Here is a 27053-nt window from a genome sequence, read left to right on the forward strand (position 1 = left end):
AACTACTGAGCCTGAGCTCTAGAGCCCGTAAGCCACAACTACTGAGCCCACGTGCCACAACTACTGAAGCCCACGTGCCTAGAGCCTGTGCTCTGCAACGAGAGGCCACTGCAATGAGCAGCCCGCGCACTGCAATGAAGAGTAGCCCCTGCTCACCGCAACTAAAGAAAGCCTGCGCGCAGCAACAAAGACCCAATGCATCCAAAAATAAATAAATTAATTAATTTAAAAAAATATTAAAAACCCCCCAAAAACAAAACATTCCACAGAACAACTAAACCTTACTCATGGAAAATTAGAAAACTAACATTTGACCAACTCCTTTTTAATATCCTAGCATTTTTATTCTTCATTTTAACCCAGCACTTTGGGTTATCTTGATTTCACAAACAGAGAAACTGAGGCTGAGAAAGGATAAATTTGCCAAAGCTAGAAAGTGGTGGAGTCAGGGTTGGAATGCGAGTCTGTCTTCGATGCCTCTGTGCTTTTTAAATTATATGGCTAATAAAAATTAAAATACTATATGGAATTGTTTTTCATCATTCTCCTTAAGATTCCAAGATTCCTTCTCAGTAAGGACTAATATCTAGTGGGAACTATACTATTAAAAAGAATCACATAAGAACAATGGACATTATTCTTACTATTCACTTTAAAGGGTAATGGACACTTCCGAGGCACTGCAAAGAAAATTGGCTGAAAATTAAAATGGGGAAGATTTTTAATACTTTGGAATAACTGTTTAAAAGTTAAATGCACATATTTAGTTACATCAAGTTAAATACTTGGGATTTTTGAAACCAACAATTTAGTCCAGACCACATGATTAATTTCCTTTTAAAAATCAACAATTTGGTATCACAGTTCACATCTGACATTCCTATTTTATTTTTACAATGATATTCAATACTTTGATTAGTAATTAAATATAATGGAGAAAAAAATACTTCTTTCTTCTCCTGGGGCTTAAAGCAAGGTAAACACAATTTCTCATTCAAGAGGTGCTTTTATGAAGTGAAACATATCTGGGATATTACTTTGAGTTAAAACACGAAAGTGCTCAGATCTTAAATCTGGCAAAGGTGGGAGGGAGTCTTATAGAACCTTAGAATTCAAATGAAATTAAACAAGTTGAATTATGATCTTGTCTGAAAAAAATTTTAAAACCATAGAAAACAAACAGGAATAGTCGCCATTTATTATCTGAAAACTACAAAATAAGCAGGTCTGTGGCAGATAGGGGCCTGCGTTGGTGATATTTAGGCGTATACCTGGAAGCCGAAGGAGAAAAGGTGGTAATTAGGCCTTCAGTTGGCATGCTGGGTCCAGCCATTCGCTCTCTTGACTTGATAATGGAAATACTAAGTAGATGATCTATTGCCTTATGTATTCTCAAACGAATTCTTTAAAAGACTCTGAATAGCCCATATACAGTGATTAACATTTTTCTCTTTGGAAAATGTTTTAACCACATTAAGTTAGGGGCAGTAACTCATTTGTGAGCACTTGAGAAAAAACCTTAGCAACTAGAATCCACACGAGTTCACTAAAAGTTTCTTTAAATCTCAGGGCCTTAAATCTCAGGGCCTCAGTTTTCTCCTCTATAAAAGGAAAGAGTTGGGCTAAACTTTTCTTTTTAATCAAAAACAAAATTTTAATTATGGTAAAAAACACATGACAAAATTTACCATCCTAACCATTTTTAAGTGTACATTTCAGTAGTGTGAAGTATAGTCACACTGTTGTACAGAAGTTCTCCAGAACTTTTTCATTTTGCAAAACTGAAACTCCATACTCATTGAACAGCAACTCTCCATTTCCCCCTCCGCCAAGACCCTGGCAACCACCATTCAACTTTTTGTTTCTAGGAATTTGACTCCTTTAGATACCTCATATAAGTGGAATCATAGTATTTGTCTTTTTGTTGGCTTGTTTCACTCAGTATAATCTCCTCAAGGTTCATCCATGTTGTTACATGTGACAAGACTTCCTTCTTTTTTAAGGCTGAGTAATGCTCCATTGTATGTGTACACCACATTTTTTTAATCCATTCGTCCACTGGTGGGCATGTGACTTGCTTCCTACTCTCGGCTATTGTGAATAATGCTGCAATGAACGTGGGTGTGCAAATATCTTTTTGAGATCCTGCTTTCAGTTCTTTTAGTTGTATACCCAGAAGTGGGATTGCTGGATCATATGGTAATTCTATTTTTTACTCTGAGAAATATCCATACTGTTTTCTATAGTAGCTACAACATTTTGCCTTCCTACCTACAGTACAAAATGGTTCTAATTTCTTCACATCTTTGCTAACATTTGCTATGTTCTATTTTTTGATAGTGGCCATCTTAATGGGTATGAGGTGAGATCTTATTGTAGCTTTGATTTCTTTAATTACTTTAATCTTTATAAGTGATGCTGAGCATATCCTTATATGCTTGTTGTCCATTTGTATATCATCTTTGGAGGAATGTCTATTTAAGTCCTTTGCCCACTTTTTAGTTGAGCTAATTTTTTAAGTTCCAAAATCCAATAAGTTTTATAAAATTAAATGTCTTTCATCTTTGATAGGATTATTTTGCAGTGGTAGACCAAGCACAGTTAAACTTTAGCAAAGCATTTGATCAGGTGATGCATGACATCCTTATGGACAAAAGATGGGGGGCTAGATAATAATATCAATAGATGGTTTTGTACTTCACCACATGGCTGTACCCTAACAGTGTTAATCAGCAAAACAACATCAAATTATAGAAGGCTATCCTTGAGAGAACCTTCCTGTTCAACATTGTCATCAACTACTTGATGGTGATATGTTTATCAAACTTGAAAATGGCCTGAATCTAGGAAAGATACCTAATTGACTATAGAAATAAAATTTTAGAGATTCATACCCAACAGGCTAAAATAATGACCCTTAAACCAACAGCTGAAATTTTACAAATAAATATGATAGCTTGGAGTTAGGTTAAAGACCTTGCTTAGAGAAGTCCATGATTCAGCAAATCTACTAAATAATTTTGGAGGTAACCAAATTAAAGACAAACGAACAAACAAAAGAAGACTAATAAGTTTTAGTGAAGACTTGAAGGCTCAGTTGGACCCAACAACAGCATGATGAAATTGCTCAAAAAATTTTCATAGATGGCATTATAGCAACGAAATACCCTTCATTGGCAGGACTGAGTCATGGTCAAGAACATCATGGTCCTCTTCTGGTCGGTTCTGGTTAAAAGACATCAAAAGTTTTCTACTCTAAGAGTCATGTTTTTAAGAAGGACTTTGAAGGAGCAGGAAACATCCAGAGGAAGAGAAAGAGGATGGGGAAGGAAAGGTGGGAAGAGCTACATGCTCTCTAGACCAAAGAAAAAAATCGAATGAAGGATGCAATAGATATCTTCACATTTGGATGAGAAATGACACAAGAGGTTAAAAACCAGATCTAGTAAATACACTTGTTCCTTACTAGGCTTTCCCCCCCTCCCCCCCAGTTTGAATTAGTGGCTCACATTTTTAAAAAATATTCAGGAGATTTCACATACAAGTTTTAGTTTCTGGCATACAAAGGCAGATTTTGAGCGGGGGGAGCCACCCCATAATCACTTTGGTGTAGAGAGATATCCCTGTCTCTGGAGGTCTCTGGCATGTTCAAGCAGAGGCTGGTTGACTTCTACGCTCCTCTCAAGATTCTCTGATCTTATAAACTGAGTTGACTGACATACCTTATTTAGACCCCTACTGAACTTCGGACTCTCTTACGAAGCAATTGTTTTCAAGCCAGTGATGAATATTTTCCCTGAGTGTCCTCAGCTCACCAGATCCAGTCTTAGTCCTTTTCTGTCCAGCTCTATGCTGAGGCTGACCTCTATGTACAGGAGTAATGGACTCTGGCTTCCAGTTATGTCCAGCTGATAGGAGGCATTGGTATGATAAGAAGAACCCCAGGGCAAGAAGAGAGAGTAGGGTTGGTGTGTTCTGCATCCCTCCACCAAAGGCCACAGCACACACTGGACAGCCCTCTCTTCAGCCTCAGCTGTACTCTATGGGGAGGGGTAACCGATCATTCCCTTGACTCTCCAGGCCTAGAATGGTAATGCTTCTCACTCCTGCTAGCCCCAGGTCCTGTACCTCATTGGTTTACCCCAACTCTGCCAACACCTTTAAAAACAATCTCTTTATAAAATTCTTAGTCTATTTGCCTGTGCCTTTTGTTTCCTGCCAGAATCTTGACTGATGCAAAGCCAATAACAACAATCATTGTGGTGTTATAGCAGAATTCTGTCACCAAAAGTCCAAGATGACGAGCAGCATTTCCTATTGGCGTGGTACTGGGCCCGAAGGGTTAAGGGCTTCCAAAAGCTTATTGCTAGAGTAGCTGACACACTGCGTAAATGACGCAATGCATACGGGGGACAATAAAAAAACTTTGGAGAGAAAATTATTTCCTGGCGAAAAATGTTTATAGAACATGACTCAGTTATAAGTTTTCGGTAACTATTGTTCTTTACTTTGTCAAAAATATATAAAGACTGGAGACCAAAGTACATCTTGAAAATCTCTGTAGCACAAAAATAACTCTTCCGGAAAACTTCAGACTATACAAAGCAGTACTCTATTCCTTCCTCCTACCTCCTCCCCCCCCCCACCATCCAATTCACTGTAATGTTCAATTTTGGTTTGAAGAAATGGCTGAAAGACAAATTGCCTTACAACAGGTCTTCTGTGAAATATGGGAGAAGGCTGCTGACAGAGTGAGTTAAAAACTGCAATGTTCGCAATCTGGAAAGCATCTGCCTTGCCCCAAACTGTAAACCACCACGTTGGAGAAAATGGTTTGTGACAAAGCAGAACCCAGGGCGGGTGTTTGTAAGGTTATGGGACAAGTCAGGGCTATTCAGGCACAGAACTGGGCAACGTGCCCTTTGGCAAACCGTTGCAAGGCAAGGACTTAAAAGGAAATACAAAAGCAACAGGCCAGGTATGAAAATTCCAAATTGAGCCAAATGGTTTACCACTTTCTTATCAATGGGTACTCTTCAGTGAAGCTGGTTTAGGTGTAAAAACAACACAGTAAGTCCCCTACATGCGAACGTGTTCCGTTCTGAGAGCACGTTCGTAAGTCCAATTTGTATGTAACTCCGACAAAGTTAGCTTAGGTACCCAACTAACACAATCGGCTATATGGTACTGTACTGTAATAGGTTTATAATACTTTTCACACAAATAATATATTAAAAACAAACACAGAAAATAAAGAAAACATTTTTAATCTTACAGTACCTTGAAAAGTACAGTAGTACAGTTCAACAGCTGGCATCCAGGGGCTGGCATCGAGTGAACAGGCAAGAAGCGTTACTGACTGGAGGAGGGAGAGGAGGTGGGAGATGGTAGAGCTGAAGGATCGTCAGCGATAGGAGACGGAGGGCAAGCTGCAATTTCACTCACGCCTGATGCTGATGGAACGTGAGTTTGCATCTTTGAAAGTTCGCAACCTGAAGGTTCGTACGTAAGGGACTTAGACTACTGCTGTTTGGAAGTTCTGGTTGTTTGGTAGATGGAGAGACCTTTAATTAGAGGTGAATCGGACATGCTGGCCTGGCTAGTGGAAGAACTGTGGTTCAGGACTTATCTAGAGCGAAATAAAGGGCCAAGGTTTGAACATGAATGTAATCAAGGTTCCGCCTCACCATACAATTCAAGAAAGAAAGAAATAGGGGATCTCAATTAGTTGGGGAGACAGAATATAAGCTATGTGGTAGAATACGGACAAGGGCAAATGGCTAGGTCATTGCAAAAGGAGCTCCCAAAGAAACAGATATTTTCCACGGTTCACCACTCAGGGCTGCACAGAAAAGCAATGATGAGGGCTACAGGGAAGCTGTGAAGCTGGGAGGTGTGCCTAGGTGCCAGCTGGAAAGAACAGAGGCAAATGTTTCTTTTTCAACTTTGTTTCCACCCAGCCCACAGTATTTGGCTTGGAAGGTGGCCACAGTGACTAGAGGTGAGAGCGTAGTGAATGAAGGTTTGCAGGCAGGATCTCACAGAAGATGGCCAACTCTGAGGACTGGGGACCCGGGGCTGCCAGGAAGGGAGGAGATCTAGGGCTTAATGGGAAAAGGACAAACGCTGTGAGGCCTGGGTGGAGCTGCCGGGGGACCTAGTCCCTATCAGGCTGCGGCTAACTAGAGCACCCTGGGGTCTCAGAGTAGATGTCTTGTGGCTGGGGGCTCCATTCCTGCATCTGTGCAGCTTCAGCTAAGAAAATCAAAGACCTAGAGAGCTCATAAGGATCAAAGGGAAGAGGAAAATTATAAAGGAATGTTTATTCCTCTGAATAAGCTAGAATGTGTCCTTTAAGTAGTTGTAGTATGGTGGACAGAGGCTGGACCTTGAGCCCCGTGGATCTGATCTTGGCTTTCGTAAAAATAACATCGTCTCAGCTTCTCCATCAGTAAAATGGAGGAGATACCTTTAACATGTGGTTATTATGAGGGTTAACTCAGCGCATTTTATTGAGCATCAGCTAAGTCGTAGGCCAGATGCTGCTGTAAAGAACTTAGCACAGTGTTCAACCAACAGCAGACGTCATGGCACAAACAGAAAAGCACATAACAGCACACATTAACGCTGGGAACTGTAAGACAGTGCTTAACGTGATTTGTATTTTTTTCATCTGATTCTTCCACTAGATTGTAAGCTACACGAGGGTGTGGCTTGTTAGCAAAATCTAAAGTGTAGTAGAAGTTCAACACATATTGGTTTTAGTAAGTGAATTAATAAATAATAACCATTCTAATTGCTGGATGCCTGGGATAGGAAAGAAAAGACAGGGAATATGAGAGGTCAAGTCTGGCTCAAACTATCTTTTGTTCTTTAGCTTTTCCCAGGCACTGCCTGGGCACACACACACAGCCCTCGTGGAGCCAATTCCCAGAATTCACAGCAGACATATTTGGTTGTGTTTAATTTTATGTTCTGTCTTAGAGTAAAAGTTCACAGATAAAACAATCTGGGGCAGACTGTTCTCAAGTGCTTTTATTCTAGAAAGTACAACAAATGCTCACATTCTGCATTTAATTAGGTCTATACTTCTTTTAGCCTTACTTAGTTGAAATGAAAACAAAAGATATCAGTAGGAAAATGAGAAACCCCGTGGAGATTTTGAAACCTCCTTAACTTTGGCTTAACAAAGAATGCAGGAACATTCCCAAGAGACTCCATCCCATTTGAGAGGAAGGAGGAAAATAACTCATTTCAGATATGCCCCACAGCTTACACCTCATTATGAGACGCAAACTTATCCTCAGTATCTCTATCAATCTATTTATCATCTATCTATCCATCCATCTACCTACCTATAAACACACAAATACACATATATATAAATCATAGAATTTACAAGACTGGCTATAGTTCTGAGTCCTGGGTCTACTTCTTATTAACCATGCGGCCTTGGACAAGTTATTTAACCTATGTCGCATTTTTCTCTTCCTGGGTAGAATAAAACTCAACTCATACAGTTATAGAACTATTATATATGAGATAATGCATAAAAAACTCTTTGCATAGTGGCTTTTTGTAAGCACTCAGTAAATGTTAACTGTTGTTTAATATTGTTATTCTATAGTCTAAATTGTATAATTTATACAGTATATACAATATGCTATATTCTGTAGTCTAAATTGTATAATTCTTATTCAGTCTCAGCATTCCCCAAACCTGGCACTACTGGCGTTCTGGGCTGGATAATCTTTGTGAGGGCTGTTCCGTGCACTCTGGGATGTGTAGCAGCACCCCTGGCCTCTACACAATAGATGCCAGTAGCATCCCCCAACCCCACCCAGCTACGATGACCAAAATATCTCTAGATATTGCCAAATGCACCCTGGAAGGCAAAACTTTCCCTGTTTGAGAACCACTGGTACAGAACAAACAGCAGTGAGTGGCCCTAGGGATAGGAGACCTGGTTTCTGTTAACTAATTTGTGTTCTTGGGTCAGTCCTACCACTTCCCTGGGCCTTGGTTGTCTCATATGTTAAAGTAGGGCGGGAAATTCCTGCTTTATCTTTTATGATTTTTGTAAAGATGAAATGAGAAAAAAAATCATATGCTCTAATGAAATGTTATAAAAGTAGGATTCTACGGGCTTCCCTGGTGGTGCAGCGGTTGAGAGTCCGCCTGCCGATGCAGGGGACGTGGGTTCGTGCCCCGGTCTGGGAGGATCCCACGTGCCGCGGAGCCGCTGGGCCCGTGAGCCGTGGCCGCTGAGCCTGCGTGTCCAGAGCCTGTGCTCCACAACGGGAGAGGCCACAGCAGTGAGAGGCCCACGTACCGCAAAAAAAAAAAAAAAAAGTAGGATTCTAGTATGATTATTTTGTTACAGGTGGGCTATGAAGGGGCAATTACAAGAAGGCTTGCCTTGGAGCAACAGTTGATGCCGACCTGCTCTCTTTATTTCATACCCTGGGGAGCCGCTGGCCTCTCAGCAGCTTCTTATTGATCACATGTCAAGGATTCCCTGTTCCTTTAATGGATGTATTTGTGGTTTGGCCTGAAGAATTCAAAAGGAACTGTTCTCTTTCCAAATGAAATGAAAATTTCTTTTTAAAAAAAGTATTATTGTAAGTGGTGAAAACTGGCTTGTTATCTGCAGATTTAACTTTCATCTAAATTTATCCCTCATAGGACTAGAATTAACCTGTCCTCAGAATTATGCAGATCGATATTCAAAAAGAAATATCTTAGGGTTTCCAACATCACTGTACTGATTAATACAATAATAATATACTGAGCAATACTATGATGGAATTCTTCATCAGCAAGGGAACATGTTTAGTTGTCGTATCATGTTATGGGACTCAGTATACTGAAATCCAGAGGTTGACCCTATTGTCACTCTTTTATTTATTTCTGAAAAATCTTTAAATGGGAAACAGCAGAGTGTCTGGGGAAAGAGTGCAAGCTTTGAGTTTGGTCAGAGCGATGTGCAAGTAGACGAGGGTTCAAGGTCCAATCCCATGAGTTGTCTCATTTAGACTAGTCCTTTAACCCTTCTGAACCTTGGTGGAATATGGTAATAACATCTATCCCATAGCGTGGTGATGAGTTTTAAATTGAGATGAAGCTGTAAAGTACAAAGCGCCGTGCGCGCACATGGTAGGTAGTATATAGGTGGTCGTTCTTTCTGTGTCCACAGTCTGAAAGACTGTTCAAGGGTTTCTTTCATCTTTTGGAGAGTGTGTTTGTCTGACTGCTTTAGGAACACCGTTGAAGTGGAAAGCAATACATTTTTTAGGTATCATTTCGAATCTTGACTTAAACTAATTGTAATAAAGCTTGAATCTGATTATCAACAAATCTTCCGGTTTATGAGCAAATTATCTCCCTACTTCTTTATTTTTATATTATTTTTAAAAATTGTTTTCAAGCATAGTTGATTTACAATGTGTTAATTTCTGCTCTATAGCAAAGTAACTCAGATATACATATCTTGGTATACATTCTTTTTCATAGGGTATTGAATATAGTTCCTGGTGCTACAGAGTAGGACCTTGTTGTTTATCCAACCCTATGTATACTAGTTTGCATCTGCTAATCCCAAACTCCCAATTCTTCCCTCCCCCATCCCCCTCCCCCCTGGCAACCACAAGTATGTTCGCTATGTCTGTTTATCTCCCTACTTCTGATGAGGATTATAGTTGGAAATTAAGGGTCAGAAGTCACCTAAAGGACAACGGTGTTCACCCAGAGTCGAGTAAACAATGTGTTTCTTCCTTAAAATAATTCATTTGGTTTCCTTAAGGACATACGTCAGTCTCCTGAGATAGCACAGTGAAGTAGCAGGAAGATGAGTTTGGAGTCAGACTAGCGGGGTGACTCTGTTGCTCTCTGAGCCTCCGTTTCTTCCTTGGCAGCATAGGGTTAAGAATACCTGTCACAGCGTGAGGGTATTCTTAACCCTCTTAACCCCCTTATCTTAAATAAAGCCTCTGAAACTCTAAGAATGACGCCTGGCACATGGGAAATGCTCAGTAAGTATTGCTTTTATACCTGGCTCTCTTGCAAATCTTCACACCTACCTGGTGTAGGAGAAGGGATGAGGCAACTAAGTAAATGATTATAAATCTACATTTTATTTTATTCCTTTCCTATTAATGTTGAATATAGCAACATTGGGAAAAGTCATAAATTTTAAGTGCAAACCATTTGAAAAATACAGGATAATTTGCTTTGATGTTTCCAATGGTGGCTCTGGAAGAGTTAACTTCATAATTTGTTCTTTATGCTGCATATGAAGGCATTTTAAAGCCCAGCGACACAAAAAGGGTCTGCTTACCTCTTTCTCAAACTGAGTATGTTTAACCATTTATAAAATCATTTTTCAGGAAAAGATACCGTGGTAACAGGTAACATGTAAGAATGAAACTGTAGTATAATAGTTTCCCAAATTTTTATCACTACGGGTTCTTTTAATATTTTTATTACTTTTTCCTAATGACCTCTGTAGTATGTTTTAGCTTCCTCTTCTTTACTCCACAGCATTTGTGCTAACTTCTACTATATCACACACACTGCATTGCGATTGTAACATGAATCGTATTTTCTTCCTTTTTCACACTCCTGACTCCATAGTGGGCTCAAACAATATTTGCTAAAGTGAGAGCAAGCATTCCTCTATATGTGAAGACTACATACTAATTATAATAAATTCCTCTTTATATATTGACTATATAATAATTACATTAGAAAATATTTATTAAACATTTATTATCTTCCAGACATTGTAGAGTTTTCCAGATATCAACTCATTTATTCTCTCAATAAACCCTGGATGTATATCATTATTAGCTCCATTTTACTTGGTGTGGCTTTCCTGTGACATCCTGACTCTCCCACTACGCCTGGGAAACCCAGATGACATTATCAGTAGAACTAGGATAAGGAAGTTGAATCAGTTCCAAAAAAGTCTGAGACTCCAGGTATCAGCAGCATTTCCATTCTCTTTCTCCTACCTTCCAAACATTTTCTAGAAAAAGGAACAAACTGATTCAGAAACTTCATTTTCTTTCTATACTTCTGCAGTATAAAAGGATGAGATGAAGGACAGTTTATCCACAGGTTGCCTTGGATCACTGAGTAATGGCTATAGATTCATCCTCCCTTGTGGGTGTTCTCAAGGACACAGGGAAAACAATTCTCTTTCTGCTTCCAATACACCTGTTGTGCTAAAAAAGGTACACCTGGACACAGACCATCGTGGGTAACACATTTCACTACATGAATGATGGTGATAAGCTGTACTTCTGGGGAGACGGTGCCTGTTATACTCACTAACACAATGGCTGCAGGGATAAAAGCAGTTTCCTCCTTGAGAGTGTGCTTTGGTACCCTAAAATGTGTTTTATGTCAAAGCAGCAAGGTTTATCTATCCTAGAAACAGTTTGAGATCAAACAAACACTATCAATCTCCTTTGCCCCCTTACACGATTCTCCTAAGGGAAGGGGCATGGAGTGCGGATCTTTTAAAGTGACTGAATCCTTTAAAGGCAATGACGGTATTTACCACATGCTGGGATGTCGCACAGGTCAGACTTATAGTTTTCATCCAAGGTGAAGCACCAGGGAGCTTCCTTCTGATTCCCTGGGTTGCGGCAGTAGGAGTGCCCTCCGTTCAGCTCTGGGAAGCGGAGGGCGGTGAAGGTGTGTGTGTGTGGGTACTGGGAATTCCACGGCTGGCACTGGCGCCCTGATTTGGTCACACTGACAGTTCCCCGGTAGTCCACACCTGTGCTGTTATAGCACTTGTGATCTGAAAAACACAGAAGAAGAGCCCAAACTGTGAGAGAGAAGCAGAGGAGGTGCAGGAGCTCCCGGCCAGCAGTTTCTGGAGGGAGGACGTGCGATTACCCTCACGGCCGAGGCTTCCCTGATGGGACACAGAGCGGGCCTTGCAGTGACATTCCTGGGAGGATTTACAGCGTATGCTTCAGGAAGAGAACCAGTCCTCCACAGTATTTTTGATATTGAACACAGAAAAGAATCAGAACTGGGGTGGGACCTGGGGGCACTGGAGTCATTTCCTAGTGAATGGTGCAGGGACTGTTTCTTCCATTTCTGCACATGAGTCCTGTGATAAAGAATCTAGTTCTCAGAAAATGTTAGTTAGCGGCAGGGCACTATGGGTTTCTGACAGGGGTTAGGGCCATCGCCATGCCAGTGCACATGGGAAATGCACAGGAAAAGTCTTTTGTTTCATGGAGGTGAGATGAAGGAGGATGGAGGTAAGCCTCCATATACCTATTTTTTAAATTGTGGCACAACACACATATCATACAATTTACCATTGGTGCATTTAGAACATTCAAAATATTGTGCAACCTTCACCTCTCTCTCATCCTAGAACACTTATATTATCCCCCAAAGAAACTCTATGCTCCTTAAGCAGTCACTGCCCACTCTCCCCTTCTCCCGGCCCCTGGCCACCATTAATCTGCTTTCTATCACTATGGAGTTGTCTACTATGGATATTTCATATAAATGGACTCATACAATGGTGTCTGGCTTCTTTCTATGACAGTATCTTCAAGGTTCATGCCATGTTGTACCATGCAACAGGATCTTACTCCTTTTCATGGATGAATACTATTTCATTATGTGGATATACCACAATGTATTTATCTACTCACCTACTGATGGACATTTGGGCAGTTTCCACCTTTTAGCTGTGGTGAATAGAGCTGTCATGAACCTTTCTGTACAAGTTTTTGTTTGAACACCTGTTTTCAATTCTTTCGGGTATATAGCCAGGAGTGGCATTGCTGGGACGTATGGCAATTCTATTTTTAAGTTATTAAGGAACCAGAAACCATATTTTAGAATTATCATCGTCATGCAACTTCTTGAAGATAGGCACTGCCTCTCATCCACCGCTGAATGCTCAGCCCCACACGGTATTTGGCCCATTGGAAGGTAATCTATCAACACGGACCATCACTAGGGATCAAGATCCAGTTTTCAGGCGGCTGCCGGCCCCCGAGGCAGCACAGAAGGTCAGGGGCTACCACTTACTTTTATTTATAGGATCTGCCATGGGAATTCCAATCCGGATACAATTTGCAGCTTCGGGGCTCTCTGGCTGGGGGAGATCTTCACAGTTCGGCAGTTTCAGCCTCATCAGAATCATGGGATTTGATCTCGCAAAAATGTATTCTGTCTGACACAGGACATTTTCCAGGATTTCACATTCATCGCGACACAAGTCCCGGGGCTTTGGGACAGATGAGGTTTCGTCACAGTACGGGAAGGCGTAGTGACACAGGGAAGGAATGGCGAACTGAGAACACTTATCAGACAAGTGACTGGAGGTGCCGATCATGGTGAAGGCAGCTGGAAAACAAACACAATTATTAACTCCCAGGGGCAGGGTTTATCTCTCCCGGTTATCCAGTCAACAGATATCAGATGTAAACACACATTGGGAAGAATCTGCTGTGCTCAAACAGACAAGGCCAAGAGAAGGAGATTCATTTCAGATGTCTAAGCAGCTTACTTTCACTGGCTTGAAAAAAATAATTTTGACTACAAAGTTAAAAAAACAGGATTAAGTTACATATGTACCGTTTCCTAATAAAAAGAATTAATTAGGTTAAAGTACAATATATTTTTCATTTTTACTACAAAGCAACAGAACTTTGTGTTTCATCCGGTACTTTTTATTAGTTTTGTAAGGCTTCTAAAACATATGACAGCTGCAGGGCAGAACTGGCTTTATGCAGTGACTGAGCCCCATCACAGGATTTAGTTCTGTGTCTTGCCTCTGAGTTGCTGGATGACTCTGGGTAACTTGTTTAATTTCTTTGTGGCTTGAATACTTTCTACTCCATCTTCTGAAAATGAGGCAACTCATCTGGAAGTTCCTGAAGAGCACAACTCAGTTGTTTCAGTGTGTATTATAGAATATTAGTGGTCACTTAGCCTAACCTCTTATCCCTGTACATAAAGAGCACTCGCCTTTGCATAACTCTACTGACAAGGAGCTTATACTCACAAGGCAGCCTCAGAGGTTGTTAGTACACTGTTTCCCAAAGTATGTTCCTCAGAACATTAATTCTGTAGAACGTTAAAAGTGTTTGAGAAGTTGGGGTTCCATAAGCAAACAAGTTTGGGAAATGCTGTGTTAAAAAAGTTAAATGGATTAAAAAAAAAATGTTAATACTTTCCAGTAAGCTGATATCCATTGAAAATGTCCAAGAGAGGATTAATATAATTGGGTGACCAAATATTTATATCAGAACTCCCATTTATTTTTGTGAATACTTAGTAAAAAGTATGTTCAAATATTCTTTTACTAGGTTGAAAGGTTTCTTCAATAGCCCCTCCCCAACAGTCCTGCTTCCGCTCTGGAATTTCACAGAGTCTTTCCGCTTGAAAGCCTGAGGGCTTTCGCAATGGGCAAATACATCTTCCTACAGCTGCTTCTTCGGGTTAAATGGCTCCCCTGGCCCTCTCTCAGCTCCTTCAAAGTCCTCACGGGACATAGTTTCTGGACTGTTGGCTGTTCTGTGTGCCTGCCTTGGGTTTGTTCTTGCCTCTCTTAGATCCTAGAGTTGCCAGATAAACTACAAAGGACCCAGTTACACGTGAACTTCAGATAAACATTTGGGACATCTACTAAAATATTATCAAATATAACTGGGTGTCTTGTATTTTTCAGTGCTAAAGCTGGCAACCTTATTAGAATTTCAGAAAGGCCATTTTAATGTGTTGCCAGGGTACGGGGCACAGAGGCATAATAACTACACTAATGGGAGAGGCACAGGCGGCCGCAACCACCAGGACTAGGTGTACGAAATCGTGCAAGGTGGCCGACACTACGTACCTCACGTGTGCTAGGTAGTGCCTCACTATTAGATTTCCATGAAAAAGATACTTTCAATTCAGGAAAGTGAAGGGTAAAATAGAGAAAGCTAGAGCAGGAAGAGACCTATGATCATCCTGCCTCCTCGCTCACTTCACAGGGAAAGAAAGAGATTTCCATGGAGAGTAAGAGACTTTCCCCAAAGTCACAGTAATGGCAATATTGGGATTAGCATCCAGAATTATGGACTCTAAATTCATCTGCTTTCAGTCGACACAACGTTGCTTCCAAACAGTAAGCTCTGTGAGGGCAGAAACGTACCTGGCTTATTCCCCACAGCATCACATCCCCAGTGCCCAGCCCAGGTCCTGGTATGCCAAAGGCACCCAATAATATTTATTGAGTGTTTGAATGAATGTGAGATTTCTCAAAGCCTCCTTTTCCTCTAAGGGCAAACTCAATAAATTATTCTAATGTAAATTCCAGATCAGAGATTGCATCTCCTGCTTTTTTATGGCCCTGCTCCTAACCCCTACGCTTAGCCTAATCCTTTGTCAAGAGAAGAGCTCAGTAAAACTTCTGGCGAGAAAAATTGTTATGCAAAGTATAAATATAATTTCATTGCTACCTACCTGTGATCTGATTTTCTATTTCCCCTTGCATATGCAGAGACTCCATATAGACAGTGCGGTTGCCAATAAATCTTGCACACGCAATCCCTCTGTACGGCTGACAGAATCCATCTTCTTCGTACTCATCTCTACAAACAGAGCACAGACATTAGAGGGTGCAGTACACACTTGCAGTTGGCTCTGACTGCGCGATGCCCCAGACAGTCACTAGGGGGCGCAGTCGGGCGCAGTATCCTAAAGAGTGGTCTAAGGAATCCGACTTTTTCCTCAGTTCCCTCCATCGTTTAAAACATCTGTTGGTCACGTCGGTCAAGTTTCCTTCACCCCCAGAAAAATCATCCTGAGGCACAAAATCATCCTTAAATATGGGAGAAAACACTTTCATTTTCGCAGCTGGTGGTGGGCTGGAAGATGATGTAGTTGTAAGAGTAAAGAGGGAATGAGTTGGAAATCTGGGCACATGTTCTACAGCTTTTCGTTTTTTAAGCACAGATTATTTCCTCTTCATTTGCTACAAAGGCGTGGGCGCGTTATCACCAAGGTACACTCGGACTGATATGTCAGTTAGGAGACTCCACGGGGTGAGAAGCTGGGGGCAGCTGGAAAGAAACCAGAGGGCAGTCCAGTTACGTGGCTCCTGCTTGAGACCGATTCTCTCCACCCTGCAGAGAGAGGTCCATGGCAAAGCACGGACCGGACAATTTCAAATGAGTCACTAAATCCCAGGAAATCCAGAGCAAATGCCAATGGATGCTTGCTTTCCTAATCCCCTAAAACTTAAAAAAAATAATCTTTAAAAAATTTTTGCTGCCTCAAATGACAATAATAAAAGAGAGGGCAGAGATTTTATTCTGAAGACAAGGGGATACCAGAAAGTGATGTGATTAGTGACAGTCTGGCAAATGGCTGGAGAGCTAAGGCTGGAGATTAGGACCCAAGATGGCAGGTTCAGCTTGAAAGGACAGAGGCCAAAACCTCCCACAAGGGCCTATGATAAGCTCAAGACACCAGAGTACAGAATATCAATCTGCTTCTGAAAGGCAGACCACAGCCAAGCAGAAGGCTATCTGCCAGGTTTACGGGCGGACTTCTAGTCTAGATGCTCCTCCCCCGTTAACCTGGCTGGAATCAACACATCATCTGAACAAAGCATCATTTTTCCTCTTTAGCTTCTAAGTTAAAGTACTTTAGAGCAAAAATCAGGAGAACAAAATTCTCCTTCTACATTTAACATTTGCATATCCTTAGGCAACCTTCCAAGTCCTCTGAGCTATGGTTTTCTTATCTATAAGATGAAGCTAATAATTGACCTCTCGACCCTGTAAGTCACAGTCATGAGGATCCTGTCAAGTTGTGTAAAAGCTTTTAAAAAGCGCTACACTGAGGTAACATACAATTATTGTTAAAGCACTTACAGTTACCGAAGAAGAAATTTATTTAAAGGAGAATTATTTACTAAGCTTCTACTTTGTAAAAGCGACTGTGGTCAGTGCTGTGACCCTGGACTTCCACACCTGAGGGTTCAGTGAGGGAGTCTAGAAATCCCACTAGAATAGGAAACCAGGTGAAAAAATCTGATAGAGCTGATCCTTCAAAGACACTGGTTTTCAGTTGCTTTCTACTCCCTATTCACTAAAACAGTCATTTTGAAGGTGGAGATGGGAGCAATATCTTCAGTGTAGTCCTCCAAATAGTTCGCAGTGCAAAGCTCTTAAAATCATAATCTTTAAGCACACGTACAAATGAATATATCATATACCTGACATAAAGACACTGAAATTTTAATGTTGCAAAATCCTGCAAGCACTCTAAATGTTTACTTTCATAAATCCTAATGTTGAAGCCTTTTTGGCTTACATTTTACTTGGGTTGTAAAATTAGCCCCACTTTTATTGGGTAGCTAATCATAAACCTAAGGGGAGAAAGAAGTTTCTCGATGACCCAGCCTTGGGATCTTGGAGACTGAAGTCCGGAGACCAGAATGCACCCCCCAACTCCCATCCCCACTATTACAGACGATGCTTTTCTATCCCTAGGCATTAGCAGAGCTCTGGATTTTTAAGGTGTCATTATGAGAACACTTCTTCCTCCCCCGCATTAAACCCTCAAGGCCTCAATTTATATCTCTTGGGAGGACAAAACCCTGGAATTACCCCCAGATATAAATCCCTGACCTACTGGGAGTTTCCATATTTTATGTGTGAGGCTTAGGGTAAACTTCTTACCACCTTTCCAGCTCAAGACTCTAAGAAGACCCTTTGAATACAGTTTCTCGGAATAAAATGGAATGCAATTCCTGGGCGGCATCTCTCTTATCAAGGGCTTAGAGCTGCAGGTGTATTAAATTTTTGACTGTGCCCAGAATTCTTGATATTCTGGCTAGTCTCTTGGGGACAGATATAAAAAACAAAACAAACAAAATTAAAAAAAAAACAGTATGTAATGTCACCTGCTAGGGAGTAGTTCTCAGTCCTGTTTGCTTATACAATCTCCTTAGGAAGCTTTCGAAAATACCAGTGCCCAAACCCCACCTCGGACCTATTAAGTCAGTCTCTGGGGATGCAGCTTAGGTATTCATGCGTTCTAAAAAGGTCTCAGGTGATTTGAATGTGGTGGAGAACCACAGCACTAGAAAAATAAACATGTATGAAGTGTCTGCCACTCTTTGTGCTGAGTACTATGCTAAGTGCTTTCGTCAAAGTAGCCCCTTGTGCAGTGTTATTATCCTTATTTATCAGAGGGAGAAACTCAAGTTCAGAGAAGTTAAGTAACTGGCTCAGATTCACAAAGCCAGTAAGTTGTGGAGCTAGGATTTAAACTCAAAATTCAAACTGAAGCTTGAATACCAGGCTGTTGGATCTGTAATGATGTCCTACTTTTCAATACTACTTTAAATTAAATCAGCCTAATAATAAGAGGCTTTGTAATGAGCCTTTACTCTGTGCCAGGCACTGTTCAATTTCATTGATGTATAAAATCAATATTAAGTCATTTAATCCTGACAACAGTCTTATACAGAAGGTGAAGGTGTAATTATTCTCATTTTACAGATGAGAAAACTATAGGGTCAGAAAGAGCAAAGAACTTGTCTAATGTGACACAGCAAGCAGAAGAACGAGATTTGCCCCAGACTGTCACTTGTAACCATGGTATACAGCTTCCTTTCAAATGGCTGGCTATAGACATTTTTGCATTGCTTACAGGGGCCTTCTACTGTGAAGATGTTTTGGTATCTGCTGGGTAGCAAAAAGATTTTCTTTTAAACATCAAGTCGCAATCACCTTTCATCCTTTCCATTTTCCCTGCTGGCTGTGGCTGGAGGGGAACAAACGCTCCTCCAACATTAATCAGCTTTATGCTTTTCTCTTCTTTCATCGTTGATGCCCTCCATGCTCAGCAAATTGAGAACATGAAGCAGCAAGGCAGAAAGAGTGCAAGGGCACTTGCTGCGAGCGTGCCCGAGGCTGCGTTCTAGGGAGAAGAAAAGCGCGCTAGGAGAGGGCACACGGAATCCCGGCCACTTATCACAGCAGCTGGCTCAGACATGTGACTGTGTTACCAGCCCTTCAGCCTTCCGAAGTCTCTGTCATGTGATAGGGGAAAGCAAACACAGTTTGCCCTCCACCTCTGGGGTCTCCCCCTTCCCCAGAGCAAGGAGCTTCTGAGGGATGGTCACGCGAGCTGACAGCAATGATGACCAATGTGGCAGCAGTAGGAGTATCTACTCAGGAAGCACCACGGATCGAGGAGTGGGCAACACTGCCCACGGGAGTTTGACAGTGACAGTGGGAGTCAATAGCTACACATTCCTTGGCAAACCTCTCGGGTCTGGAACAAGGCTCTCGAGAGCTCTCCGAAAATGAAAACAATGCATTGTGTAGTGTGGGGTCTGGGAAGCCCACGATGTAGTTTTTTGAGAGTGGGGAGCAGGAAAGGAGGAGAAAGGATGGGTGGGTAGGTGGGGTACGGGGAGTAAAAGGACGCAGAATACCCCAAATGGATGCCAGAATGGAGATGTGCCAAGTTTGGATCACCAGAGGCCTGCTGGCGCTCTCTTTAGTGTTTCCAGGGAGAGCAGGGTTTCTGAAGCGTGCCTCAATTTAAGGCAGACAAGAGAGCAAACTCAACTGTTGTCTTAGACACAGGATTTCCAAAGAAACCCTTAATATTCGTAGAAAAACTGGTGAAAACGGAATGAAGTCTGTAGATTAGTTAGTAGCGTTGTACCAATATTAATTTCTTACTCTTGATAACAGTACGATGTTGACGCAGGACATTAACATTAGGGGTAATGGGATAAGAGCATAGGGAAACTCTGGACTACTTGTGCCACTTTTCTTAAATATAAATATTTCAAAAGAAAAAGTAAAAAAACAAAAGAAAAAGAAAGAAAGTGTTACAGGATGGCGGGGGGTGGGGGTGGCAACCTTACTGTATACAGATGAGCAGGAGGGGCTATGGCGTGAGGGTATCGGGAAGGCCCTCGAATGACCTCATTTAATCTTCCAAACAACTTTATCAGAATCTATCTGGGCCTATCCCTGCGTGGCTGAATTCCCGTCATGAACAGTTCACTTATTTGTTTGAGCTTGGCCTACTTCGAAATTCAAATACTTCCAGGAGAGAGGACATACTTGGTCAGGAAGAGCTCAGTATAGATGGATTTTTTATTAACTGCTGTTGGTACTTTCATCTTTGTTGAAAGTTGTATACAAGGAGGGTGGGGCAATTGATGAGAGGTCCGTGTGTGAAGAGGAAGGCAATCTTCCTGGCCTTGCACTTCAGTCCAGGGCCAGCCTACGGCCAGTGAGATGACAGAGGAAGGCAGACCAGGAGGGAGGGTATGGGAGACTGGTTCATCAGTCACTTGTTACAAAGGGATCTTTTCAAAACACAGACTTGATCAGGTCATTTCCTGCCTAAAATTCATCCTAGTTTCTGACTCACCACAGTTTCTTGACTGTAATACACAAGGCCTTTCCCTAGTTCCTGCCCATTTTTCCAGCCTGGTTCCTGGCCTGATGAGCCTGTGAACTTAATGAGACTAGCCATGCTATTGACCTTGGTAGTCTCCAAACAAGGAATGCACTTTGCTGCTCTCCTGGCTTTGCCTGTTCTCTTCCTGGGACCCAGCGCTCCCTCCATCCTCCTTCTCACCTTGTGGTTGCCTTTATGTCTTTAAGAACCCAGTGCTCCAACTCCCCCAGGAAAGTTAGTCACTGCCCACTCCATTCCCCCCCACCCCCGTCCAGCACCTTTATCACACCACTCCTACACATTTCTGACTTCATGTTATGTAGTGCCCACTTCACCACTACTCTAAGGCAAGGACCATGTCTGATTTGGCTTCGTAAATGCAGGGCCTGGCACAGTGCACAGCTCAGTAAATAAGAGCTGAACGAGGGAGAGGTTGCTGCTGAGAGCTGTTTCTACCCCCACCCCACCGTGCACAGACTGACCAACAGAACTGTAATAGACATAACAGACATGGAGGTGACCTAGGCTAGCTCTCAGACATGGACCCTCTCCATACCAGAAGGACCCTCCAAACTGGAAACCACTTTCTTCTGCACCAGATTTTACACTGGGGCCTGACAGGCTTAGTCAAGCCGAAGTGATTCTTACTGATGAGTGAGGCCCTCACATGTTCCCCTTTGGGGTAATACGACTAGTCAAAATGCATGCTCCTCCTTACTAGGAAGAGAATGGACATGAAGGGACTTTGCTAATTATAAAATCTCACTCAAACAAAAGGATCTCAAGAGACTCAAACAAATACTTGTACACAAATGTTCATAGCAGCACTATTCACAATAGTAGAAACAACCCCAAAGGCTCACCAACAGTTGAATGGATAGACAAAATGTGGTAGATCTTTACGGTGGAGTATTATTCACCACGAAAAAGGGACGAAGTTCTGAAACATGCTACACTGTGGAAGAATCTCCAAACCTTTATGGTAAATGAAATGAACCAGATGAGAAAGGCCACATAGTATACGATTCCATTGACAGGAAGCAGACTGGTGGTAACCAGGAGCTGTAGGAAGGAAGGAATAGGGAATAACTACTCAATGGGTATAGAGTTTTATTTCGTTGTGATAAAAATGTTTGGGAACTAGAGAGAGATGGTGGTTGCACAGCATTGTAAATGTATTAACTGCTATGGGATCGCTCGCTTTTAAATAGTTAATTTTAAGTTATGTGAATGTCACCTCAATTTTTATGAAAAATCTCATTTATACACAAGGGACAAGGTAGAGGGAGCAACAGAGAGGAGCAGTAAGTGGGAATTTCAAGCTTCAGAGCTGGGGAGAGATTTTGGGGCGTGTTTCCAAGCACACTCACTGGCCAAAAGCGCTGGCATTTTACACAGTCCCAGCAGGATTTTTTGTTCTGATTCTCATGGTTCTTCAGCTGGAATGCCAGAGACAGTGCTCCGCAAGCCCACAACCTGGCAGCCTCATGGGGGACTGACCGCCTTGAGTGGCATCTTCCAACACTTCTGAATTTACCCCACTCGGTGCCTCTTACAAGCCCCATTTTGAGCCATGGAGATGAAATCCCATCAAGATGCCTGTCCCCAGAGCCCTGAATCTTGGTTTGAAGGAAATCCATCATGCAGTTCAAAGAGATGTAGTATCCCTAGGTGTGCTCCAGTTAGCAATTTAGCAAAGTTCGGGTTATTTCCTCTCATGTGGGAGGTAATTTCACTTTACCAATGCAAATATAACTGGTAAGTTACATTTGCTTCCCCAAAGACCATCATGGACATAAATGACGGAAGGTATCCCTTTTTAAATTTGCAAATCAGGCCACATATTACCCTGATCTGGTTAGAGCACAGCCATGGCAGATCCACACCCATGGTGCTTCCCAGGGCTGGCACTAGTAAGCTTGGGGCTGGGTGCAAAGCTCCCCACCTCATAGGCAGGTTCTCCCTTGGGAGGTGCAGTCAGATCTCTTAAAGGTGAAAATCAGCTCTGTCTTTTCATTAAAAAGGGGGATACATGATAAAATTAAGAATTTGCATAAAGGATGCAGAATTACCCAACATGGATAAACACTCAGAGACACAGAAATTTTAAGAACAGAATATAATCTGGTGTGGTCTAAAAAAGTCACCACTTCTTCAAAGCCACCTCCTTCCTTTTCCTGAAACAGCTTTGAGCCCTGAAGCATCCTTGGTTAACTGCCAACCAGGAGGAGGGAAAATAGTTTAAGTCATACCAGCTTGGAAGAAAAGGCCCTTGGAGAAGAGGTATCAGGATAAACATAGGTGGAGACATGGAAAGAGCTGGCTGGAGTGAAAGAGAGAAGGTGGGCATCTTGGAAGGAGAGCTGTCGGGGGCACCGAAAGTATACTTTGCCTCAGGCTGCCTGCGGTGGAGAGATTACAGGTCAAATGCGGGATCCCAACGTTATCGTCCAAACTCTGTTTTTAAAGACCAACCTGAAAGTGGGCATCAAAGAGGGTAACGTGTAAACACACTTGACCTTTAAGATCAGCTTTCAAAGTGACCCAGTCAAGGTACATCAACCCAGAGAGGTGATGACTCCCAGAGAAGACTTCAATCTACAAGGCTGAGAAATCAGCCCATCCTAATAGCCCTTCTCTTCCTGGAATGCCTTTGTGAGCACGAGCAATTGTGAGGCAACTGTGTCAAGTATCACGTGCTGTTTCCCACACCTGGACCCTGACAATTGTTAACTTTTATTTCCTCAGCAAAAGAGTCCGCTCTCTCACACCACTTTTTTGCTTTGAAAAATTAAATTAAAATTTTAAAGTCTTTTTTTCCCCTTGGCTGTGAACCATGAAAACAAACAGATGAATAACGTTCTGTCATAGTTTCCAGAGCAGCACGTAATAGTTACTTGTGTCTAACTTAGAAACGAGAAGGTACTGGCTTTGCTTCATAGCGATGTTTAGGAACACAAGGGTTTTATTTCACTTTGGAAAAGGAGAATTACCCAGGCTTGTATCTCACAAATGTAACTTAAGGGGAAATTATGTGTGTGATAGATTTTATTCCTATTCAGACATGCATTTGGAATGATAGGACTGTACACGACAGTATTTGTAAGAATATGGAAGGTCACTAATAAAAAGGATGAGTGACTTTTGCTCCCTCCAATTTACTGAGGTTTCCGTGGTGGAGTAGCCTTGTACCTTCTGAGAAGCCCTGGGGTGTTTTGACTTTTCCTCCTATGAAGGGCCTACTTTGCTCCTAAGCTTAGGCTGTCACTGGGAATGTACAGATGGGTCTTGGGGCCCTGAGTTCTCATTAGAAACCCTTTGGATGTTCTTTGGCAGTTCTTCAAATATCAGGCATTCCAATTACCCCCTCAATTTGCCCATTGAGAATAATGGAAGTTTAGAATAATATGACATGCACACATACCAATCTGGTCAGATTTTTTACCACAAGTGTTACTAGGATTGCTTTGATACTTTTTTCACTTTCCTTTTATGCCTATGGCCGTGGATTGAAAAAAGGGGGTTTGTGGAAAGAGTGGTAAAGGGAACTTAGGGACTTCTTAGGAGGGTTTTGATTTCATCTTACTACTCAGAAATGGGGTGAAACCCAACTCCCCATTTTGCTTTTCTGTTTCATCTCAGCTTTGTTTCCCATTCCTTCTGCTGAGGGCAGTTAGGAAAGATACTAGCCTCCATAAAGAGCAGTGGTGAGTACAATGCCTCTCCCAACCCCCAGCCCCAAATAAGGCAACACAGAGGTGCCCATGTCAAGCATCAAAAAAATGTACACATTCAAAAAAAAATGTAAAGAGGCAGAAATTCCCAGTAAAATAAGGTTTGATTTGCAAGGCACCAAATGGGAATATTGTAACTGGACAAGCGGTATCTGTTAGACAAGGGGGTCTCTGGGACAGAGCTGTGAAATCCAGTGGACTCTTTAAGGAGAAATGAGGAATGAGGGTGGATTTGTGGGGCTGCTTTAACTAGAATGGGAAAGCGCAGAGCAGAGAAAGGGGAGGCCTTATGTTCTCGGCATTGGGATACCAACGATATGATCCCTGTTCACTAGGACTTTACATTCTATGGGGGAGAAACGTGAGTGTGAGAAACACCACCTCTGTTACCCTTTCCCTCCTTCTCTCCTTCTCCCCATTCCTCTTTCTTTTCAACCAAGTTTGCTGAAACCTTGTGCTGAGAATAAAAGAAAGCACAGCCAACCGAGGCTGGGAAGGCTTCTGGAGGAGGTGACAGCTTCAAAAAGGAATAATTCCACAGATCGTGGATTCAATGGGATGCTACCAAGATAAGTGGAGTCGAAGACAGAGTGAGGGTTCATGGAGTAGTGGGGGAAGTGGGGTGGGACAGGCCCAAGGGGACTTCTCTGTGGACTCAAATCCTACTTTCATGTTCCTTTAAAGTCTTTTTAATGTAGTCTTATTTCAATCTGCTACCTCAAAATTATAAGAGTAGGAAAAAATGGGAAGGGATTTTATAGTGAAGACAAGGGGACACCAGAAAGTGATGTGATTAGTGACAGTCTGGCAAATGGCTGGAGAGCTAAGGCTGGGGATTAGGGCCCAAGATGGCAGGTTCAACTTGTCTACAACCTGGCCCAAGGGCAATACATGCAAGACACAGAGTACAGAACATCCAGCTGTTTCATGGAGAGAGCTGAGTCTATGTCAAAGCCGGCAGAAAATGGTAAGGGGCCCGCTGGCAGAACTGGTGTGTGTGGAGGGGGACTGTGGACTCAGGGCAGGCACCAAGCCTCGTGGCTGTCCCCTGGGTCTGTTTATTGTCTAATGGAGTCATTCCTTTGGAACGGGACTTTTCCGACCTCTGGTCCAACCCCTTCTAAGGCTGAAAGAACCAAGAGTGAGTGGCTATATGACTTGACCAAGTTCACCAAGTAGTTGGATGGTCAAAGTGCAGTGTCCGGGCAAGACCTGGGCTTTGGAGACCCACAGAACTGGGTGCAGTCCTGACAGCTGCCTTCCAGCTGTGCGTGGCCTGGGGCTAGGTGTGTAATCTCCTCATCTGTAAAACTGGTGTGTTAAATAAGATCGTGTATACAAACTATTCAATCATGGTAGTTGTTTATGAAGTATAAGTTCCTTTTTTGCTCTATTTATTCTAGAAATAGGTGTACCGATTTACCAGGTACTATTGTAGGCACTGGAGAGAAGAAAGCAGACAAAAATCCCCACCCTTGTAGTGCTGACATTCGCTTAGATTTCTAGCTGGAAGCTCTTTCTCTCACTCCCTTTTTTATAATTTGCATCTTGCAGTTCCTTCTCATTGGACCAAAGATAAGTCATACATAAAATCATGCATGTGTGTGAACTCTGAACATGTTGGGGACAGAAGTAGGTATGGCTTATGAATAAGACAGTGCAAGACTTAGGCGTTAGCCTTTAAGAAGAGAAGTTTGATTAAACCACCCCTCCTTGGTCTGCTCCATAGACTCTGCCTCCTTTCCCATTACTGTGGATAGACGCTCTGTGCTCGACTTTAAGGCCCAACAACCATTGAGCGCATGGACCCCACCCCCTCTCACCTATCCATGGATATTGCTCTGGTAATTGTCCCTTTTCTCTTCTATATTGCCATTTCCCCCCATCTCTACTGGATCATTCCCATCAATACATCAATGTACTATAATACCTCCCACCGTAAATTCTCTTCAGACTGTGTCCCCATTCAGCTACCTCCACGTTTCTGTATTCCCTTTTATAGGAATACTCCTCTCAAGGATGTCTGTACCTGCTTTCTCCAGTTCCCTCATTGGCTCTTGGACCCACCCCAATCAGGTCTTTGCCTTGCCATTCCATTGAAAGAGCTCATGTCAAGGTCAGTGGTCTCCATTACTAAATCCAACAGTGAATGTCCAGTCTTTATCATTATTGACCCAGCAGCAGCATCTGACACAGCTCTTGAAATACCTTTTTTCACTCAGCTTCCAGGACAGGGTTTCTCTCTTGGTTTTCCTTTTACATCTTTGGCTGTGCTTTCTTGGTCTCCTGTGCTAGTTCAAAATTTTAGTCATTGAGAGCCCTAAGTCTCAGTCCTCAGACCTCTTCCTTGTACTCTCTCTCTCTACCTGATCTTCCTGCCTCCTAAGCTTTAAATGACCATTTCTGTACTGAAGACTCCCACACTCTTATCTCCAGCTGAGACAACTCTCTGAACTTCAGCCTTCCTATCTCCACTTGGGTATGTAAAAGGAATTCAAACTCAACATGTCTAAAACTGAAATCTTTATTTCCCTCCAAGACCACTCTGGAACTCTTCCACCATCCCAGTAAATACCGATTCCTTCATCTGCTCACAACGAAAACTTTGTGTTCTCCTTGATTTTACACTTTCTCTCACAACCATATGCAAACCAGCAGCCCATGCTTCCACCTCCTCCTTCAAAACCGATCCCAAACCTACCTTTACTGCTACCCTCTGGTTCAGGCCACCATTATCTCTGCATGATTTTTTTTTCCAGTAGCCTCACAACTGGTCTTGCCACTCCCACTCTTGGCCACCTTCCCCAGTCTATTCTCAGCGCAGCAGCTGGAAGAATCCTTGTTTATGTCCCT

General features: G+C 42.3%; 1 protein-coding gene across 1 annotated transcript in view; it reads right to left on the bottom strand.

Moving 5' to 3' along the window:
* The window catches only part of ROR1 (receptor tyrosine kinase like orphan receptor 1), a 171094-nt gene that overhangs the window by 21922 nt on the left and 122119 nt on the right, over nt 1–27053 (bottom strand). Inside the window, exons 5-7 of the mRNA XM_060141926.1 lie at nt 15490–15617; nt 13069–13386; nt 11564–11809 (exon numbers count right to left, since the gene is read on the bottom strand). Coding sequence (XP_059997909.1) covers nt 11564–11809; nt 13069–13386; nt 15490–15617 — 692 coding nt within the window. The remainder of the gene's footprint in view (nt 1–11563; nt 11810–13068; nt 13387–15489; nt 15618–27053) is intronic.

This window comes from Lagenorhynchus albirostris, chromosome 2 (genome assembly GCF_949774975.1).
Source record: "Lagenorhynchus albirostris chromosome 2, mLagAlb1.1, whole genome shotgun sequence".
NCBI classification, from domain to species: domain Eukaryota; kingdom Metazoa; phylum Chordata; class Mammalia; order Artiodactyla; family Delphinidae; genus Lagenorhynchus; species Lagenorhynchus albirostris.